Source organism: Corvus kubaryi, unplaced genomic scaffold (genome assembly GCF_017639235.1).
Source record: "Corvus kubaryi isolate FWS band 111438036 unplaced genomic scaffold, C.kubaryi_AGA036_p1.0 37385, whole genome shotgun sequence".
Taxonomy (NCBI): Eukaryota; Metazoa; Chordata; class Aves; order Passeriformes; family Corvidae; genus Corvus; species Corvus kubaryi.
The window spans coordinates 512,153-531,666 of record NW_024581127.1 but is presented as its reverse complement, the minus strand read 5'-3'; the positions used below and the strand labels follow the sequence as shown (position 1 = coordinate 531,666).

General features: G+C 40.2%; 1 protein-coding gene across 1 annotated transcript; it reads left to right on the top strand.

The window, feature by feature from the left end:
• Positions 1–15: 15 nt before the first annotated feature.
• On the top strand, positions 16–15,019 carry GGH (gamma-glutamyl hydrolase). Its single transcript, XM_042035827.1, has 9 exons — positions 16–276; positions 1,085–1,199; positions 2,597–2,647; positions 5,809–5,893; positions 8,290–8,428; positions 9,292–9,398; positions 9,504–9,594; positions 10,801–10,938; positions 13,010–15,019. The coding sequence occupies exons 1-9, from the start codon at positions 147–149 to the stop codon at positions 13,129–13,131; spliced, it is 978 nt and encodes a 325-aa protein (XP_041891761.1). The 5' UTR covers positions 16–146; the 3' UTR covers positions 13,132–15,019.
• The last annotated feature ends 4,495 nt before the right edge of the window (positions 15,020–19,514 follow it).

The window sequence follows — 19,514 nt, the reverse complement described above, 5'->3', positions numbered from 1 at the left end:
CATTTCCCAGCGAGCTGCGCTGCGGGCGGGCCTGGAGCTGCGTGCGCAGGGCCGGGTGCCGAGCCGAGCCGGCAGCCGGGCCGTGCTCCGCGCCGTGCCGAGCCGTGCACCGAGCCGGGAGCCCGTAGCTGTGCCCGGCGGTGGCCATGGGGCGCCTGGCAGGGCTCCGTCCCATCGCGGCCGCCGCGCTCCTCCTGGTGCTGCTGCGCTGCGGCTCCCCCGCCTCGCTGGCGCGGCGCGACCTCGCGGCGGAGCGCAATGACAGACCCATCATCGGTAAGGGGCCGCGGGGCCTCGCACCCTGCCTTGGCCGGGCGGGGGGACGGAAGCGTCTCCCGGAGCGTAGGTTTGCCTAGAGCTGTTGAAAGCAGCGTTACGCTCTACGTCCTTTCGCTAAAAATCAGTCTGGTTTGAGAGAAGTCACAGTGCTGAGCAGTCATAGCAGGGAAGCCGGCTCTTAGTCAGGTAATGTGTGTTTATGTGGTACCTTGTGACGGAGCACCGTAATTGATGCCCCGTTGTCTCGGTGCCTGCGGTTCCTCTAGGCAGTAGATGTATCGCTGCAAGCTGGTATATGGGAAATGGGGGGTTAATTAATTAATTAATTAATGAGAGCACAAGTCTTAGAAGGAGCAGCTGAGGAGCCTGGGGTGGTTTGGGCTGGAGAATGGAAGGCTCGGGGGTGACCTTACTGTTCTTTACAATTGCTTGAAAGGAGGTTGTAGCCAGGTTGGGGTCGCTCTCTTCTTGGCAGCTAGCAATAGGACAAGAGGACAGAGTCTTAAGCTACCTAGGAGAGGTTTAGGTTAGACATAGGAAGAACTTCCTTATTGGAAGGGTGATTACATACTGTAATGGACTGCCCAGGGGAAGTGGTGGAGTCACTGTCCTTGGAGGTGTTTAAGGAAAGACTGGACGTGGCACTTGTTTCATGCTCTAGTTGACCTGTGTTCAGTCATAGGTTGGATTCGATGATCTCAGAGGTCTTTTCCAAACTAATTGATTAAGTGATTTTGTGATTTTTCTTTCAGTGTGTAGCATTTGCCATTTGTATAGTGCTAATTTTCTTCCTTGGGCCCTTCAGGGATATTGTCACAGGAATGTCACTTTGATGAGTACCAGAGGTTTGGAAGATCTTATATTGCAGCTTCATATGTGAAGTTTGTGGAATCTGCCGGTGCTCGAGCTGTGCCAATAAGGTACATTTTTTATATCCTTAAGAATGCATAATAATTGCATTATGTAAGGTTTGTGCCATTTTAGAGGCACAGAAAGCAGTTGTACTGCTTTTATGAGTCTTTATTGTTCCTCAAAAACCATTTGAAAATGCCACAATTTTCAGAGAGTTTCAGAAATCAGAATAAAAGCAGAGTGGAACATGTACTTTTTAATGCTTCTTCTTATGTTAAAAAATAGTCTTTCTTTGAAAAGTACTAATTTCTTTTACCAGTAAAATTGCCTTCTATAGTTTGCATGCATGGTTTTTGAAGTTAGCTATATTCTGTCTACTGTGTAGTGCCCCACAAACACGCATAGATATCTAGATACATAGATAGCTATATCTTTTTTTTCACATTTTGTAGCCCTGGAATTCAAGGAATCAAGGAAGGCTGTCACTACTCCTTTCAGAAACCAAAGTCCAGTTCTGTTCAAACTATGGGTCACTAATTCCTTGTATTTTGGTTGTTTGGTAAAAAGTAGCAAAGTAACAGCTGACAGTACTTCGTGCCAATGCTTAGCTATAAAATTTTAAGAGCACTGAAACCAGATGATAAAATTATAAATTTCAGTACTTAAAAACAATACTAATACAGCTGCAGAAAAATAAAATAGGATGTATCTACACAGTCCAATAAGAGCACTACTTAAGTGCCCGAATTAGAAGCCAGCATTCCTCACGTAGCTGCTGGAGCTTTCAGAATGTTTGTTGACCAGAAGCTTCACCAATGAATGGATGCTTCTAATTCTGGCAGTTAAGTTACTTGCAGCAAAGCTGAACACTTTCACTGACACCCAGCATATCAGTTCTGCAGAAGTGCAGCCATCTGTGCTGGTTTTGGCTGGGGTAGAGTTAATTTTCTTCACAGTAACTGGTGTGGGGGTGTGTTTTGGATTTGTGCTGAACACAGGGTTGATAATATAGAGATGTTTTTGTTATTGCTGAGCAGGGCTTACAACAGAGCCAAGACCTTTTCTGCTTTTCGTGCTGCCACACTGGCAAGGAGGCTGGGGGTGCATGGGTGTGACCCATTGTTGGCAGCTCTGCCCTTCTTGGAGTCAGTTGGAAACCGGAGTTTCCGGTCTGCAGGAAATAATAACCATGCCATTCATGTAAATGGTAAATTTTTCAAGTGTCTGCAGAAGGGTCTCAGAGTACCTCATCAGGAGCTGTACCTGACAGGGCCCTGTTTTCAATCTTGTGGATTGAGCTATTTCAAGTGAAATGTTTCATTTGATTTGTGTCTATTTTACTCTATTTAAAGCAAGCCTTCTGCATATTTTCTGTGACAGACATTTCCGTTCAGTAGAGATTATATTTTTATGGTTAAATACATGTATTTTGTATGTATTCTGTAATTATTTTTTGGTGTTTCAGATTAAATCTTACAGATGAAGAATATGATAAAATATTCCACTCTATTAATGGGTAAGTTTTGATCACTTTCAGCTTTCTGTTGAAAGACATGATAGTTCTGGTTTTGAGCTCTGCTGTGTTCCCATGGACATTGTCTTCCTGCTCTTTCGAGACGTTGCGCTGGGCACTGCAGACATGAAAATATGTTCTAAGACACAGAATGCATTGTTTCATCCACTACTGGTGTTCTGCGTTTCCTTCCTTGAGGAACACGTCAGATAATCTGCAACAGTGCCAAGGCTCATCTTGGCATTCCCTTGTGCTTGTCTGCAGGCAGGGAGAAGTGGCATTATAGTTAAGAGCAATTATGCAAGTGAAATACTCTACTTCTTCTTTGTTAATTTTTCTGTCTTCCTCATTTGAGCTGTCACGTTCATTTTGATGTTTAATAGCACTTGCTTGGTATTTCACCCCTGTTTCTACCCTTTCTTCCCTCTTTCAGTCCTTTCCATATCTCCTCTATTATAAAAGTTTCTGATTTCCAGTGTCTTCTACTCTTTTCTCCATGTGTGCTCTCTCTCTTGCTACTTGAATGGTCTGTCTTGCCTGTTGTGATCTGTGGCTTAGGTCTTTGTTAGACAAACTTCCTGGCTTTTCAGGGGATCTGTAGCAACTGCCATCCCCATGTTCTTCCTACATTTCAAATGTGGGATGTGATCTTGCCTAACAGTTTTTATTGTGGACTAAGAAAAGTCAAAACTTTTTGTGTTTTTTTTGCAGTGTGCTAGAAGTGCACTTTAGAAGAGTAAAATCAGCTGATGCTACACTTCACAGCTGATTTTGTGTGAGGCCAGAGCATGTGATTGGTCTACTTGTAGTCATGAGATGAGCATCTTAAACCATTAATATATTTGTTAAGCTTATGCATATACTAGAATGTTAATCTGCATGTGTAGACCTTGAATATTTAGACCTTTGGCTGTCTGTGGAGTGCAGTGTACTCCTATGTACATCAAGATGCCCTTGGACACTAAGACGTGGGTCTTTGCGGTCTTGCGCTATAAGTGAATATAAGACAGTGATGCTTTCTCTGCTGTGTGCTGTTGGAGACAAAATGAATCATTTCATTCCTTTCTCATGGCTACCAGCTTCTCTTTGGTTGCCAGAAGGGCTTCCACCAATGGGGTCTCTCATTGTTTCTACCTCACCACCTACGTCAATCCAGAAGAGTGTTTGGAAAGTAGATCCATTTCCTTTGTCCTTCTGTCCTTGCAGTCAGAAGTCAGTTGAGTTTGTGTTACGTAGGTGAGTAAGGATGGTCTGATTTTCCTCTTGTGGCCCTCTACCATCACCTGTTGGCTTCCACAATAAAATTGTGTTTAAATAACAAAGTGTTTAAATAACAAAAAAGATCTCTGGAGGGCATGACTTTTATTCTGTGGAAATTCAGAATAAGAAAGAGATACATTGATCTTTCATATTGTTCTTTGAAGCTGGAAATTACTTACTATTAAATGCTGCCGCCTTAAAATAATGGAATTTGCTATAGTAAAGACATAATTTTATGAATGTACTCCTGAGGTAGCCATTGAAATGTCCAGTGGAAATGATCTAACCAGCTCTAACCAGTTAGAGATACTGGAATACACCTAGTTGCATTTCAATCTGCTTCTGACAATGTCAAGCCATTATCATTGCTACTTAATGGGTTGTTTCCTTTTTGCTTTAGCAAAAATGACAATCATTTTTCCTAATTAGTATCATCCAGGTTTTGGTTTGAACAGGTGAAGTGAATTTTCTACCACTTCCAGGTAAAGATCACCTTATTTGTCTAATTAGATCTCTGAAGAAATCAATAATCTGGCCTATTTTGAAAATACCTTTAGCTGTATTAATTTTCAATGTTGATACTGGGAAGTAAAGTTTTTTGTATTTTTGTGAATACTACTTTTCCACTAAATACTTGATGGCTTTTAGATGATCCTGTACATTATTCACTTAAAAAAAAAACCTGGTCACAGGGGTTTAAATACACATTTTCTCTGCAAACGCTTGGGATCATGTGGGATGTTAGTTGTTTCTAACTGCTTTTAGTATCTCACTGATACAGATTGCCATTTCCAGAGCACAGAAATATAGAGGAAATCCTACACCTATTTCGGTAACAAATCAACACCTAATGGATGTGACTTGAGTAAATCTAATTGAGGTTCTGCAGCAGTGGGTTGGGGAATGCTCACACATTCAGTTCTGTTGGTTCAGCAGGCACTGTTCCAGTTACAGCCAGAAGAGGCTTCCTTTATTTCATGTTACTGTTTCTGATAGTACTTGATTATTTTACATGTCATCATGTGTCCATGTAAGTTCTCTGCTAGACTGTACTGAATCTTTCTCTTCTGTGGTGTTTGTTTGGGTTTGTGGAGCCACACAGGGAATTGCCAGTCCTGATTGTATTTTGGGGGGGGAAAAAGCTTTTGCACTATTTCTGTGAAATTGTCCCGAGATTGCTTTGTCTTCCTTAGCTCTCTGGGATCCTGTGTGACCAAAGGTAACGGTCAAATGTACTTTTCCTCCTTTTTTGATAGGAACTTTTTGATCTGTGTTGTCTCCAATAAGAAGGTCGCTGTGTCAGGGCCACAATTCTACTTTCCTGAAACTGAGCAGGATGAATTGAGATTTGGGCTGGAATTTTAAAGTGATAGTGAGAGCCAGCTGAGAGGCAGGATAGGAACTCAGAGAGTCGTGGCTTGCAACCATTTTGTATACCAGCTGAAGTCTGTGTGTTTTAGTGTTTTATGTATTTTCTGTTCACTTTCTTCTTCCATATGTTTTGTGAGGCTTGATCTATACTTTGTGATAGAGTAACCATTCTTCAGTAGAAGAACACTAAGATTAAATTAAAGACTGAAACACCTAAACTAAACTGTCTGCATGTGCTCTAGCTGTCCAAAGTCACATAATTAATGGAATGCTAGTCAGTACAGCCAGTGGAGCCGACAGGGCTGTCCCACCTACCCACCACTCAGGTGGCTGGTCCTGAAAACCTATTTGAATCTCCAGTGTCTTTCCTGACTAGATCTGTGTTGTCCATAATGGGATGCCTGTCTGTAGATTTCTAAAACCTAGACCTGAATCATACCCTTAAAACTGCTATCAGACATTTCTCTGTGTACGTTGTCCAAGTTTTGAGTTGATCATTGTTGCTAATCATATTCTTGGATGTTGCCTTTCAGGGTACTTTTTCCAGGAGGTGGTGTGGATCTTAGGACTTCAGAGTATTCAAGGGTTGCTAAGATATTTTACCACAAGGCCTTGGAGGTAATTACTAAGGAGCAGTTGGTTCTTGTTATTATCACTGTTCAGAGATCAAAATCACCAGGTTCATATTTTTCATAGTTTTGCACTGTCATTCAGTATGTTAACTCTAGGCCTGAAAATAGGTAGCTTATTTCTTGCTTCTGCATAAAGCTTCTGCATTAATAGCTTAAGATTCAGGCTTGTGACACCTACTCCTGTTATATGTTGTGTTATGGTCTTAAACTCCAAAGTTCTTCAGGTGAGAACAGTATTGTTTATTTGCTGTACCTGAGACTTTATAGGTCTATGTGAACTTGCCAGTGAGGAATTGCTCTTCCACCTTTGCTGCTGACTTTCCAACAGCAGGCAAGGAAAGTGCAGGCATTGGCATTCACAGGACCAGTCAGCTGCTGCAATTCAGTAATAGAGCTCCCTTTACTCTTCAGTCCCTGTGGCATCAATGTTTCTATGCTTTTGTCTGTCTTTATTTTCAGTGTGTCTTGCAAAGAGCGTCTCACTTTTATGTGGGACAATTTCATTTGTCTCTTTGGAACTGCTCACTGTGTTAACTGCAGCCTCTGTCTTGGTATTCAGTACTAGGGCGAGGGTTTCTTGTGGTTTCTTGTACGATTATGAAATTATGTTGACGTTTCACAATGATTAACTGAATTGCCTATGTCACTTTATGATCAGAGAGACAGGTTTATTAGCTGATATGTGTACAGCCAGTGAGTGAAGGACAGAAAATAATATTCAGTTCATCAAGGCAGGGCTTTTCCTTGCTGTTTGTGATAATTTTGTGTTTTGAGTTTCATCTTTCAAATCTTAATAGTGCTATAAAATATTGCTAGCTTTACTCATGTAACGTAAGCTACAATAGTCAAGAGTATCTTTACAAGTACAGAATGACTGAATTTTATCTTTTTCTAACCCATATGAAGGGTCCTTTTCATTTGCAAATGTTCACAATGAGAAATTACTTTGATCTGTCTCTGCTTTATTTTGAATAGAGGGTGTGAAATGCTAATCCCCATTCAAGTCAGTAGAATTTTACTAGCTAGGCAAAAATCTAAATTAAATACTGTTTTCCGGCTCTTAAATTAGTTTTTAAAATGTGATGTCTTGAGTGTTGTTTAATACATGCTTAGCCTCCAGGCTCTAGTTTATTTTAAAAAAGGGGGAAGGGGCACAAAATCTTAGTTTCAATTGCAATTGGTTTTAAACTGTAGTTTATTTTTTGCCTTCAGTAGTTTTAGTCCTCACTTGCAACTCCACTGTGTGTCATTCATGTAAGTCCCGTGCCTCGTTGTACATGACGGGTGGTCATGAAGACTCTACAGCCCTATCAGCCTTCTTTCTTTACATCTTCCTTGCTTTGCTCTGAGGAGAAGTAGTTCTGTGGGCTTTTATTACCATACTGTCAGTAATGCAGTAGGGGAACATTTTTATTCTGAGCCTGTCATGTCAGCTTTCTCAAAAATGGCTTTGAGCAGCAGCTCTTCAGGGGTGGTGTGTGTGTGTTGTGGTCTGCATAACTTAAAAATGTTTAGAAACAAGTTAGGAAAAAACCAGGCAGGTTCCACAAAAACAGGAGTTCTGAAACATCCCAGTCTCCTACATGTGCTTATGATCAGGTACAAACCACTTAAAAATGCAGATTTCCAATGCCTGTATACACCATGCTTAATTAGGTCACAAGAAGCTAGTTAGGTTCTTGGTTTTTTGCTTTCTTTTTCTCCTTTTTGCTTTTTTTTTTATATTGTTTTCACACTGACCTGCCAGTTTTTATTCTTTTGAAAATGACTGCCACTTTTTAATGTTGCTTAAATGCACATTTTGTCTTTTTGGAACACAGGTCCAAACCTGCTAGTTAAACAATCATTTAAGTATGTCACGTAAGACCGTAGCTGTGCTAGTAGTAGGATTCATGTTTTCTTAATACAGTTCTGTGGGCACAGACATTGCAAAAGTCCCTTGCTATGTGATCAGTGTGCTTCATAGAAAAGTATGAATTATAATAGGTAGGCTTTCCCTCAAAATGGTGACAGACTCTTCTGTGTCCCTTCTAATGATTGCTTTTTTTTATTGAAATGTTGCCATTTTGTGGTTTCTGTTTAGGCTGCTCTCAACATTACTTGTAGAACAGTCAAATCAGTGTCCACATTAGGCTCAGTTTGCTGCTTCAACACAAACATATATCGTTTAGTCTTCATATTCTAGGAGAAACTCTAAGGGAGTCTGTGCTTATTTCAACTGCAATTGAACTGTTAAAATTTCTGTGGTAGCAATTCACACTACTGTAGTAGTTATACTTCTCACCTAGAGAGGAGAAAGTGAAAAGAGTAGGAAGCTCTTGTCAGTCTCTTTTCTGTAAATTTTTATTACTGTTCCCTTATGTTGTTGCTTTTATTTTGTAGGCTAATGATAAAGGAGATTATTTCCCAATATGGGGAACATGTCTTGGACACGAAGAGCTTACATATCTCACAAGTGGTGAAGTTTTACTTGTTCATACCAAGACAAATGGTTTTTCACTCCCTCTGAACTTTACCTCAGGTGAAAAATTTATTACATCTCGTGTCTGAGTCTTGCTAAGAGGTGTTGGGTTTTGTTAAGGATAAATATTGTGGGGTGGATGTTTGGGAGGTTTCTGATTATTATCTTCTGCTAAATTCTTTGTAATTAAATTGCCTTGACTGTTTTTGTAAAGTCAGTGCAACTGTCACTTCTAAAGCAGAGAAGTGAGCACAAGCCATTTGAAACAAAGAGCAGTCAGCAAAAACCACAGTTGTGGCCCTTTGACTCATTTGAAAATTCAGACCTACAGAGTAATGTCTGCTTAGGGTCCTTTTCTGTGACCCAGTTGAACAAAATTCACAGGTTCAAAACCTTTCAAACTTGGAGAGCAGGTGATCTTAAATTTTTCAAATCACATTTTCCTAATGATGAATAGTACCATTACTGTCCCATTTGAACAGTATTGAAATCAGAGAGATCCCGTAAGGTAGAGCTGTGGCACTCAGCAGCACTGGTAAAATGGGGCCTCTGTTGATATTTTTACCCTTTGTGAGTAATCCATCTGCAGACTGTGGAGCATTCACAAATTCTGTCACTTGTGCTCATTGTGAGTGGAAGGGCCACTGAAATGAATGTCAAAGAATGATGCTTATTTTAGTGAGAACTTAGGTAGCAAAGCTGCATCCTCTCTGGAAAATACTGGTACTCAGTGGTAACAGCATATTGGAAATCTGTTGTAGTTAATTCACTGATATTTCTTGCAGGATATTCTAAAGTAATAAAGATTTACTGCCAAAAAAGTTTACTTTAGCGCAGCATTTTATTAATTGTCTTCTGTCAGTTTAAATCCATCTGAGACTGGCTTGGGTAATGGAAAATACAATTTTTTTTCTTTCTAATAGCTGCAAAAGACAGTAAAATGTTCAGGAATTTCCCTGATGATGTATTACATGCGCTTGCTACTGAGCCATTGACATCAAACTTTCATGTGTGGAGCCTCTCCTTGGAGGTATTTGATCTTTTTTTTTTCTGCATACAAACTTTTTTTTTTAGTTAAAACTAGAAATAAATAAGCAAATAACACCTTTTCCCTCTTCCTCCTCTCTTATCACAGAATTTCACAAATAATGAAGAGCTTCGTACTTTCTATAGAGTTCTGACTACTAACACTGATGATGAAGTGGAATTTATATCTACCATGGAAGGTAAGGAAGTTAATTTCCTTTGGAAACTGTGACTGTTACAAGGTAGTTTTTTAGAGGTGGTGTGGCACCGATGTGAATTTGTATTGCAAGTTGTTAGAATAGCAGGGTAAGCATCAGCCCTGTCAGTGCTCTGGCTGTGAGGAGCATTTCTGTTTGCAGGGGTATTTTATCTTTTGAGTACTGTGAGCCTCATTACTCCTCCCACCTGCTGTTTCCCTTCTAGATAAGCTGTTACACTTTAGCACTGGCATATTTGAGTGCTGTGGTGTGAACTGCACAGCACTTGTGCTGCGGTAGTTGAATCCCTGTGCAGTGCAGTGTGCCTCTGTCAAACCTTGCTTCCCAGCTGTCTGCTTAGGCTGGTGCTTTCTGTGTTTGCTGTATGGGAAGAACAATCCAGGCTGCTGAGGGAACAGCAATATCCCTCATTACCTTAGCGGCAATGCTGGTAATTGCCCTCCTCCAAAAGCCTTTTGCGTGACTTGTTTTGTCTGTTTCAAACTGGGCTTGCTCAGCTCAGGAAACAAGTTAGCTCTCCAGGGAGTGTTTTATCTTGATCAGTGCACCACTAGCAGCTCTACTGTAAGGCCCAGCTGTCACCAATGGGATTCTTCTGTGTGGCATCCTGGCTGTGCTCCAAAAGAGAAGAATAGCACTTTGATCAGCAAATCTGATTGGGCTAATGACAGGCATCACCCGTGCCTGCAAGCGGTTTATCACAGAGCAGTCATCAGCTGCTGTGCCGATGTTCCCTGGAAGAGAGCTAAGGACTGACTCCCCCAAAATGTATCAGGCCTAGCTGGAGCAGATGGGAGCTGCCCCTGGATCGATGGGTCCTTCAGGGTGATACTAAGACTTGGATCTCTCCCATGGAACTGGCATCCTGTATGGCTGTGAATGCTGAGTGATGCTGGCAGCAGATAGGAAGCTTTGAGACTGATGCACTTGAAACGTTATTTTTTAGTGTGTATATTCTGAAATGAATAATCAAGAAAATGATGTACTGATATTTTCTTGCATGTAATGAGACCCTTCTTTTACAATATCCATTTATTTTCCTTCAGTTCCACTCTGACTTTAACAGTGTTTCAACTCACTGTTCACGCTTTTGTGAAACTGTTGATAAGTGAGGTATATTTGTAGCAGTAAGATTAAGCACATAATTCTTAAGGCATACAACTTTACACGCCTTGTGTTTTGTTGCAGCATACAAATATCCAATTTATGGCATGCAGTGGCATCCAGAGAAAAATCCTTTTGAGTGGAAGGATTCTCCAGGCATTCCACATTCACCATCTGCTGTAAGAGCAGCATATTATATGGCTGATTTCTTCGTTAATGAAGGTAAAAAGTTTGTTATCTATAAATGTTGGGGGTTAGAGTGAAGCATTACTTGAAAAACTTTGAAAACGTTTTCAGCTGTCAAAGTTCAGTACCTCATAGTGCTTTCTGAGAAGCTTTACAGGCTTATAAAACACCAAAGGATACTAGAAATAGATGGCTTAGTGAAAGTAACATCAAAAGGCGAAGCATTCCACAAACTGTTTTCACTAGGCTGGCTCTAAAGCATTGTTCTGTGACTTTCTACCATTTCAAAATATCCCTGTAACATTTTGGCCTCTCTTGCACAAAGCCAATAAAAGAAAAAAAGTACTCCATTCATAATTGCAGGGGCTTCTTCAGTTCCAAACTGGCTTACAGTCATTCCATGTGTTCCCAATTTTGCTTGCAAAATGCATGCACCGGGGGTTATAAATATGGCTTGGGCAGTATGGATGTGTCAGAGGGGTGCAATACCGTGCCCTACAGTTGCATACTATAGACAGCACAAGAAGTTTTTGAATTTTACAGAGCTGCTAATTTTTTTTTTTTGTTTATACCCTAGGAATCTGGAAGTAACTAATGGATAACATTTTGATAGTTTATGACACTACTGGTCTATTTGCTATAAATAAGCAGGACATGAATAGAGGAGTATTTGAAGGAATCAGACTTTATTCCTTTATTTATCCCTACCAAACCCTTCTGCTGGACTATTTTATGAAATTGTCTTGCTTCCTTGATGGGGCCTATGAAGAACATAATGATTAAGCTGGTTGAGGTTGGTCTCTAGACTTGATCTCTAATCAAGAGAGTCAACTTAATGAAGAAAGTAGACAGTGATGTAAAGAAGTGCAGTTTGTGCTGGTCAGTGAGAGTGTAGAAGTAAAAGTTGCATTTCATACAAATTCAAGGTGCTTTTTTGCATGAAGCAGTCCTACTCCTCTTTGTGAAAATGTAGCAAAACCTTTTTCTCTTACAAAACCTGTAAGAGAACTTACAGCCACGCAGAACTGGGCCTCTGAGCAGCCTAGTCCAGTGGAATGTGTCCCTGTGATCTATTAAATGGTGGACTATGACAAAAATTAAGGCGAAAATAGGAGAAAATGTAGTATGAGTCTGGTTTTAATTTTGTAGTCTAATACTAGAACGCAGTGTGTTTTCTGGCTTTGTTTGCTACTTTCTCTAGTATCTGTCTGCAGACTGTATTCCCAACAGAAGTAAGCTTGCTCAGGCCATTATCCAAGTTAGGTGGGACAAAGCAAGTGCCAAGTCTGCATGTGAATGCTGTTGAGACATATTGCATGTGAGTTCTGTGTGTGTGTACACATACAAGGAGCTTGTGCAGAGTGCCACACAGATGTGTCACTAGCTTTGGGATCTACAGACCTACAATTCCGGTAGAGCAAACTTTCTTCAGCCCGCGGTGTCTACCCCGATCTCATCTACAAAATCCTAAATTATTCTTCACTGCCTCCCTAGTCTTTTGGGGAGTTACTGAAGAATAAGCTGCTCCTACTGAGTACTTCATATCATAACTTTGCAATGAGTAATTCACATTTTTAGCTAATGTAAGGCAGAATATCTTCCCTAACTTTGAGAATAAACCACAAGATGAAAAATATAGTCATGTAAAAATATACTCATGTGTGATCACTTAGTAATTAAGCCATTCCACTGAAATACCATTTTTGTATCCATCCATCCATCATTAATTTTAACTTGTGTAGAGTTGCCAACATGATAAACCAGAGGAGGATTCAATTTTATTGTCCTCACCAGCACAGTCCATGCAGCTTTCAGTAGGCTGATACTCTGATGCATTTCTTTCAGAGTTAAAAGTACTGGTATTTCTGGTAGATACTGCCAGTATCTCATGGATAACTACTTCATACAGTCTTGGCTTTAAATTCTCCCTCTCCAGTAATAAAATATGCTGTAACCAGCTTTCTGAAGATGCATCTTCCCAGTTCTTCACATACAAGCTACTGTAATTCCATTTTGTTGTGCTACACAAAATAACTTACTTTACCAAGATAAATACTCTCGAGGAGGATGACATTAAAATTATCTGTACTTTTACAATATTTTACAGCCCGGAAGAGCCTGCACCATTTCTCCAGTGAAGATGAGGAAGCAAAAGAATTGATCTATAATTATAATCCAGTTTATACAGGAACATTTTCTGCATTTCAGCAAACCTATTTTTTTGATTGAGTATCTTGTCAAAGGTACAGTGTTGTTATTTATAAATGGAATTATTTGCCAGCATTGTGTAATTAAGCTGATACAGTGACAGAAAGCTGGAACAGTTTTCCTTTACAATGATTTATTCTGTGTATCTTCTGCACCATTGAAACATTAATATATAAATTTATGTTCAATAACATAATAATCATCTTGGATCACACTTGAAGGCAAGCTACAGAAAAATATATTTTTCTTCCAGGACAGACGACTTGATTATGCTTATAAACTTTGAAGTAATCACCTTTGGTACAAGGAAAAGTTTTCATATATTTTTAAAATATGAGACGTGATCTTTGTAAAATGCTGTGGACTATGATAGCATTAGACACTTAGATACATTGTGTAGTAAAATCCTGTCCTTTTCAAACAATTTAGCAAATGAGACTCTTGGGTTTGTCATAGATAATGTGTATGCAGCCAACTTCTTGACAGGGATTCCTTTGTCATTTCAAAAATTGACCAAAATAGTAAGGCATGATAGCAAAAAGACATTTTTGCCTAAGAAGCATGTTATATCCCATTTGTGAAACTGTTTCTCTTGTACATTCAGCATTATTTGGAATCCTTATACCTTGTGAGGCCTTCATAAATATGAGGATGCAGTGTAAAGTCAGTATCACAAATATCACATAAAATAAGTTTGAAGGGCATAGTTCAGTGCTGATTCCACTTTCAGTTCTTTTCAATTCAGTTTTATATATCCTCCAAGAATTTGTTTGGGAGTAACTAGAGTAGCAGCCAGGTATGAGATGCAGACACTCATTCCTTTGTATTTAAAGGAATGTAAACCTAATTTTTTCTCTAAAGTGTCTGACTTTTCCTGTAGCTGGATACAGTTTTCACTTGAAGCCAAGAGGTAGTTTCCCATTAACTTAGTAAACAAGGTAGTTTCTTCCTGTCTTGTTTGAAAGTTCAGTGCAGCTAGAATTTAAACAGCAGATGAATGTATATGAGAAACCTGTTAAAGGTGACATAATGTGATAATAGCAGTTGCATGCAATACAGTGATACCATTTTTTTCTCTGCTTTGCTTCAGACATGGTGAAAGTTTTGTTCAGTGGTTTTGTGTGTTGTCCAAAAAGAAACTAAGATTAGACAATCAGATATAATTCTCCTCTCTAGCATAGCTTCCAAACTCTTGTTGACATTAATAAGGATTTGGAGTTTATGAAGAATTCAGGTTTATAAACTTCAGCTCTGTTTTGTAGAACCTCATACTCTCAGGTACCATATCTGAATAAGTCTGGTAAGTTTCTCAGGTTTTTCAAGTAAAACACTCTCTTGTTCTTTATCATGAAGCAACTGCATAAGAGAATGTGAAATGCATCACTTAGAAAAAACTATGAGGAAACATTAACTGTGACTAGCAGAAAAACACTTACAGGTAATTGCAAGCTTAAACATGTGGTATTTTTACATTTGTCATATCAGCCAACTTAGTAAATGGTTCTTTTTAATATAGGTAACTTTATTAATTGACTCCTGAATAAAACTAAGTGTAAAAAGAGGGTGTTGCATGTAAATACAGCAGCTATGATACTCAGAAACCAAGTCTAGTCTTCTACTTGTTGTTCAGGCTAAGTTCTTTGGAATAGCTCTAAGAATTTGCTTAAGTAAGGTGGGCAAGTTTTAGCCTTAAACCAGAGATCAATCTTGCAAGTGAAATGTCTGCAATGGTAGTAATTAGTTCCTAAATGTGTAACTATAAAGAGTATTGTGTGTAATATGATGAGAGAAGTTTATATATTATGAATTTGTATGCATCTTTCCTTTATATCCTTTATGTTGTAAAGCCTTACTTGATGATATGCATGATTTTTCTATGATACATGAAATAAACTTTCATTCAAGCAGATTTGTATTTTTGTCATCTTTTAGATACCAAGGATGAAGCACCGACAACAGTCTTTGTTTTCTTGTTTCCATCTGTGATAGTCATAAATGAGGAAGGCACTGTACAGGTTACAATGTGTGTTTGCTTTGGTCATGCCGGCAAGTCAGGGTTAAGATGAGTGAGATCCATGATCTGGCACAGATGTGCCCAGAGCACAGGTACCCATGCCCAGGGCCTGAGCTTAAATGCACTTAAATGTGGCTGCTGAGACAAGGGGCAGGAGCTTTCAAGAAGGTTGCCCACAGCTCCTTCTCACAGAGCAGGGCTCACCCCAGGGGCAGTGTCAGAGCTCACTTGTGCACGGGCAGCCAAACCCCCATGAAAGTGGGAAGGGGCTGCAGCACTAACAGGGCTCTCCGGACTCTGAAAGCTGTAAGCAAAGAAACTTCTGTCTATTCCTTATAATGCCTGGTATCTTCCACATGTTCTCCAGCCAGAAGCAAACTATAGGAACCCAAAATTGTCTAGCAATCACCTAACAGCAAGTTTAAAAGTGTGTTTTAAAGAAGGCTTCCTCTCTGCTCTGTGTTGTACAATATGGTTTTTCATTGCACAGACAGAACTCCTATTACAGTTTTCAGAATTAATGCTAAAGAGAGAAGAGTCTGTGACCATACTCATAGCTTGCTGAGTCTGGTGTATGAGCCTAACCAGCTTTCTTGTTGCTGTGTGGGAAGGACATCCACTGATCAGCAAGGTAACCCTGTGTATCTTGCAGACTATATTACTAAGAAGGAAAAGTTTGAAATGGTTTCCTTGGAGTATTCTGCTCTTCCCACTAGATGGCCTCTGAGAACCAGTATTTTCTGCAATTTTGTAATCGGGTGTGGTGGTGTCCCTAAAGTTGAGTAAGATATTTACTGTACCATGGTATGTAGTTATGTGCCAGGGTATTTGGGATGTGGGGGAAGAAGAAGGGAGGAGACAATAGGGCTGGAATCTTACTGGCACAACTGGGCGTATTGGCAGGACTGTAGGAGAGAGTCTATGAGCATTCAATTAATTCAGCTGGGATTAAATCTTGTTTCCAGTGAATATTTAAACCATTCAGGCATTAGCTGGAGGTGGCTGGAATTACACCTGTTTTTTCAGGTGGTTGTTCCACCCCTTTAGCTATAGAATCTGTCTTGGTTCCGTTTTCTATAAATATGAAACTAGCTCATGCAGAACAGGATGGACAGCTTAGATGGGAAGAACCGAGAACTTGATCTCAGAAAACCTTTGCCTGGGAGGCAGGAAAGACCAGTTTGAATTCCTTCAGGTAAAGAAGAAATTACAGGGAAGAAACATCCTGAGTAAGTGCTGTAAATACGGAGTTAAAGAGTAAGAGGAAGAGCTTAACCCACAAGGTTCATTGTGGGGAAAAGCCAATCACAAAACAACTCGCCCAAACCCCCCACCGCTTTTGGGCTGACAAGCTATACAAAATTCCCTGGCAAAGTAGTGAATCCAAAGCAGAGATTACTGTTCAAGCACTTCTATGCTGAATAGCTTGTTTTCAGGTTAATTTTTAACCCTTTGCCCTTTAGCATCAGTGCCACCTTATTCATTGCTGTGGATGCTGCTCACCCAAACAATATTGAAAGCTGGACTGTACTGGGAAGATTTCTATAGAAATTGGTGGCCTGTTAGGAGCATGATGGTTCTTTCGTTGGAACAGTGAGGAAAGTATGGGGACGGTTTGGATAACTTCCCAGTTGTGTGTCATCCCCACATTGCCCTTATGAGTCAGGAGCCCTGAGAGAGAAATGGCCATGTGTGTAATCAGGTGGCTGAAGTCTGCATGCCAGTGCTCACTCAGGAATGTTTGAGTTTGAGGTGGGAAAGTGTACACAAGATTTCAGTCACTTTTATCACAGTAAATAACATTTTATCTGGGGTTGTGAGGGGTTTTTTGTTTTTTTTTTTCTTCTGAGGAGTTCCCATTTATGTATCTGGTGATGGTGTTACCAGAAAAGCTATGGGAATTGGCTAGGGTCCAAGTCCCATTAAGGTTTCTAAATGCCTTTTCAAATTATTATGCTTTGAGTACTTACAGGGAAGACAGATTGACAGATACTGTGATTGATTACCTTCCCTTATTAGCCTTGTGTCTTTCCCCAGGGCAGGCCTCTTCTCTAATCCACTGCTTATTTATAGGGCAAATAGTGCCCAGGGCCACCTGTTGATAAGGATACTGTTCCAGCTTTCATCACTTCCTCATTGTGTTTATATCTGTTTCATAATGTAAGCAGTATGTTTTAAGAGCCAGCCTTCTCTGTCAGTTCTTGTATAACCAAAAAATTTTCCAAAACCCTTTCTTGCAACAAAAGTCTAGACCATTTAAAAATAGCTGTCACTATTTGGAGGAGCACTCGAACAAAGCATTTGCTCCAGACTTAAGAAAAAAACCCTCAGATGCTCTGATTTTCAGAAATCTAGTGAACAAGCATCCCTTGCAATTGAGCTTTCAGTAAACTGAAAAGCAAAAAGCAGAAAACCAAAAAGGTTGAAAGGAGTAAATTCTAGCAGTTGTTGCTACTAAGCATCAAAACCATTGGGTTGAATACTGTGGGCTGGTTTTGGCTGGGGTAGAGTTAATTCTTTTCACATAGTTTGGATGGGACTGTGGTTTGGATTGGTGCTGATTCAGGGTTGGTAATTCAGGGATGTTTTAGTCACTGCAGAGTAGGGCTCACACAACCTCCAGGCCTTTTTGCTTCTCATCCCACCCACCAGCAACGAGGGCTGGGGGTGCACAAGGACTCTGGAGGGGACACAGCCAAGACAGGTGACCCCAACTGACCACAGCGATATTCCACGACATATGGCACCATTCTCAGCATATAGATGTGGGGGAAGAAGGAAGGAAGGAGATGACATTTGGAATGATGGCATTTTCCTTCCCAAGTGGCTGTTAGACACGATGGAGCCTGGCTTTTCCCGAGATGGCTGAACACCTGCCCGGTCCTGGGAAAGGGTGGATGAGTTCTTAGGGTTGCTTTGCTAACATGTGCAGATTTTGCTTTACCTGTTGTCTTTATCTCAACCTATGAGTTTTCTCACTTTTATTCTTCTGATTCTCTCCACCACCCGTCTGTGGGAGGAGTGAGTGGCTGTGTGGATCTTTGTTGCCAGCTGGTCTTGAATCACAGCAGCTTGTGACTCTGCAGCTCCCAAGCTTCCCCTGATGATCTCTTTCACTCTGTGTATACAAGTTCAAGAGCTGATGTTATTTGTGTGTAGTTTCTTGCAATTTTCCTGAAGAATATATCAGCAAGACCAGAAAGACTAAAATAGCAATTTTCTAGCTAGAAGCACATTAGGAAATTAATTTCTCCCTGTGACTTCTTGAGGCACCAATATAAACTGGTTATAATGACCTTAATACAACTGCAGAAGTGGAAGTTGGAACTTCATATCCCTGTACTTGACCAGGATTTACTCAGCAGCTCTTGCACTAATAACTCCTAAGGACCTGCTTTTTCAAAAGACAATGGGACATATTATTGTATTAATTACTAATTGTTAATATATTATTAGGTTTAATTAATAATAAGGTTGTTAGTGTTATAGAGGAGACATAAGCTGAAGTGAGGAGAGTACAGACAATTTCTGAGATTTTTCCAAAGAGACCATGTCAGAATGGAAGTACTCCAAAGTTTTTGGCCAAACCCATTCTCACCCTGGATGGAGTTAGTCCTTTCCATCCTTATAGGCTTCTAAATTCATTGCTAGCATTTAAACTGTTGTACCACCCGTGGAGGCCATTTGCAGGATCTAAAAGCAGATCTAACCATGTCTTGGACTTCCTGAGGAAAAGAGAGAAACCTGAGGGACCTATTATCTGCTTTGCTTTAATCTGAGGTATTTGTACTGATTATTAACGTTTGCAAGAAGCATCTCAGTCTACCACTTCAACAAAAAATACCAGTAATTCTTTTGTTTCTGGAGTTACCACCAAAACAGTTTTTTATGTTCTTTATGCCACTAAGCTGAACACAACAAAATTTTCCTCTTTCTAGGAACAGAAGCTAGTTCACTGTTCATCCCTAGGCTCTTAAACTTTGCTTAAGTTTCTCATCAAACTCAGGATGAGTTTTTTCCCATCCCTGTAGTTTTCCTGCTTTGGTTCTTGCAGACTGTGCTACCTTGTGGCTCCTTAGGGAGTTTAATTACTGTACCAGAACTTCAAGGCAGCAATTACTACTTCTTCCAGCAACAGCTGCCATAGTCTTCCCAAATTACTGTTCTGCTTCAGATGCTTGCAAGTGAGAGAACTGGCTCCATGAACACACGAGATGTTTGAGCAAGCCCAGTAGCTCCCTGGCCGGTGTGTGTCAGCTGTAGCTGAAGCTCAAGACATCCCAGCCCGTAATAACATAAATGTCTTTCATGTCCTTTTATTCTTAACTATCAAGACCCTTGCCCTCCCTTACCTGCATTTGCAAGGTTTCCCTAAGAAATCTGTTCAGAA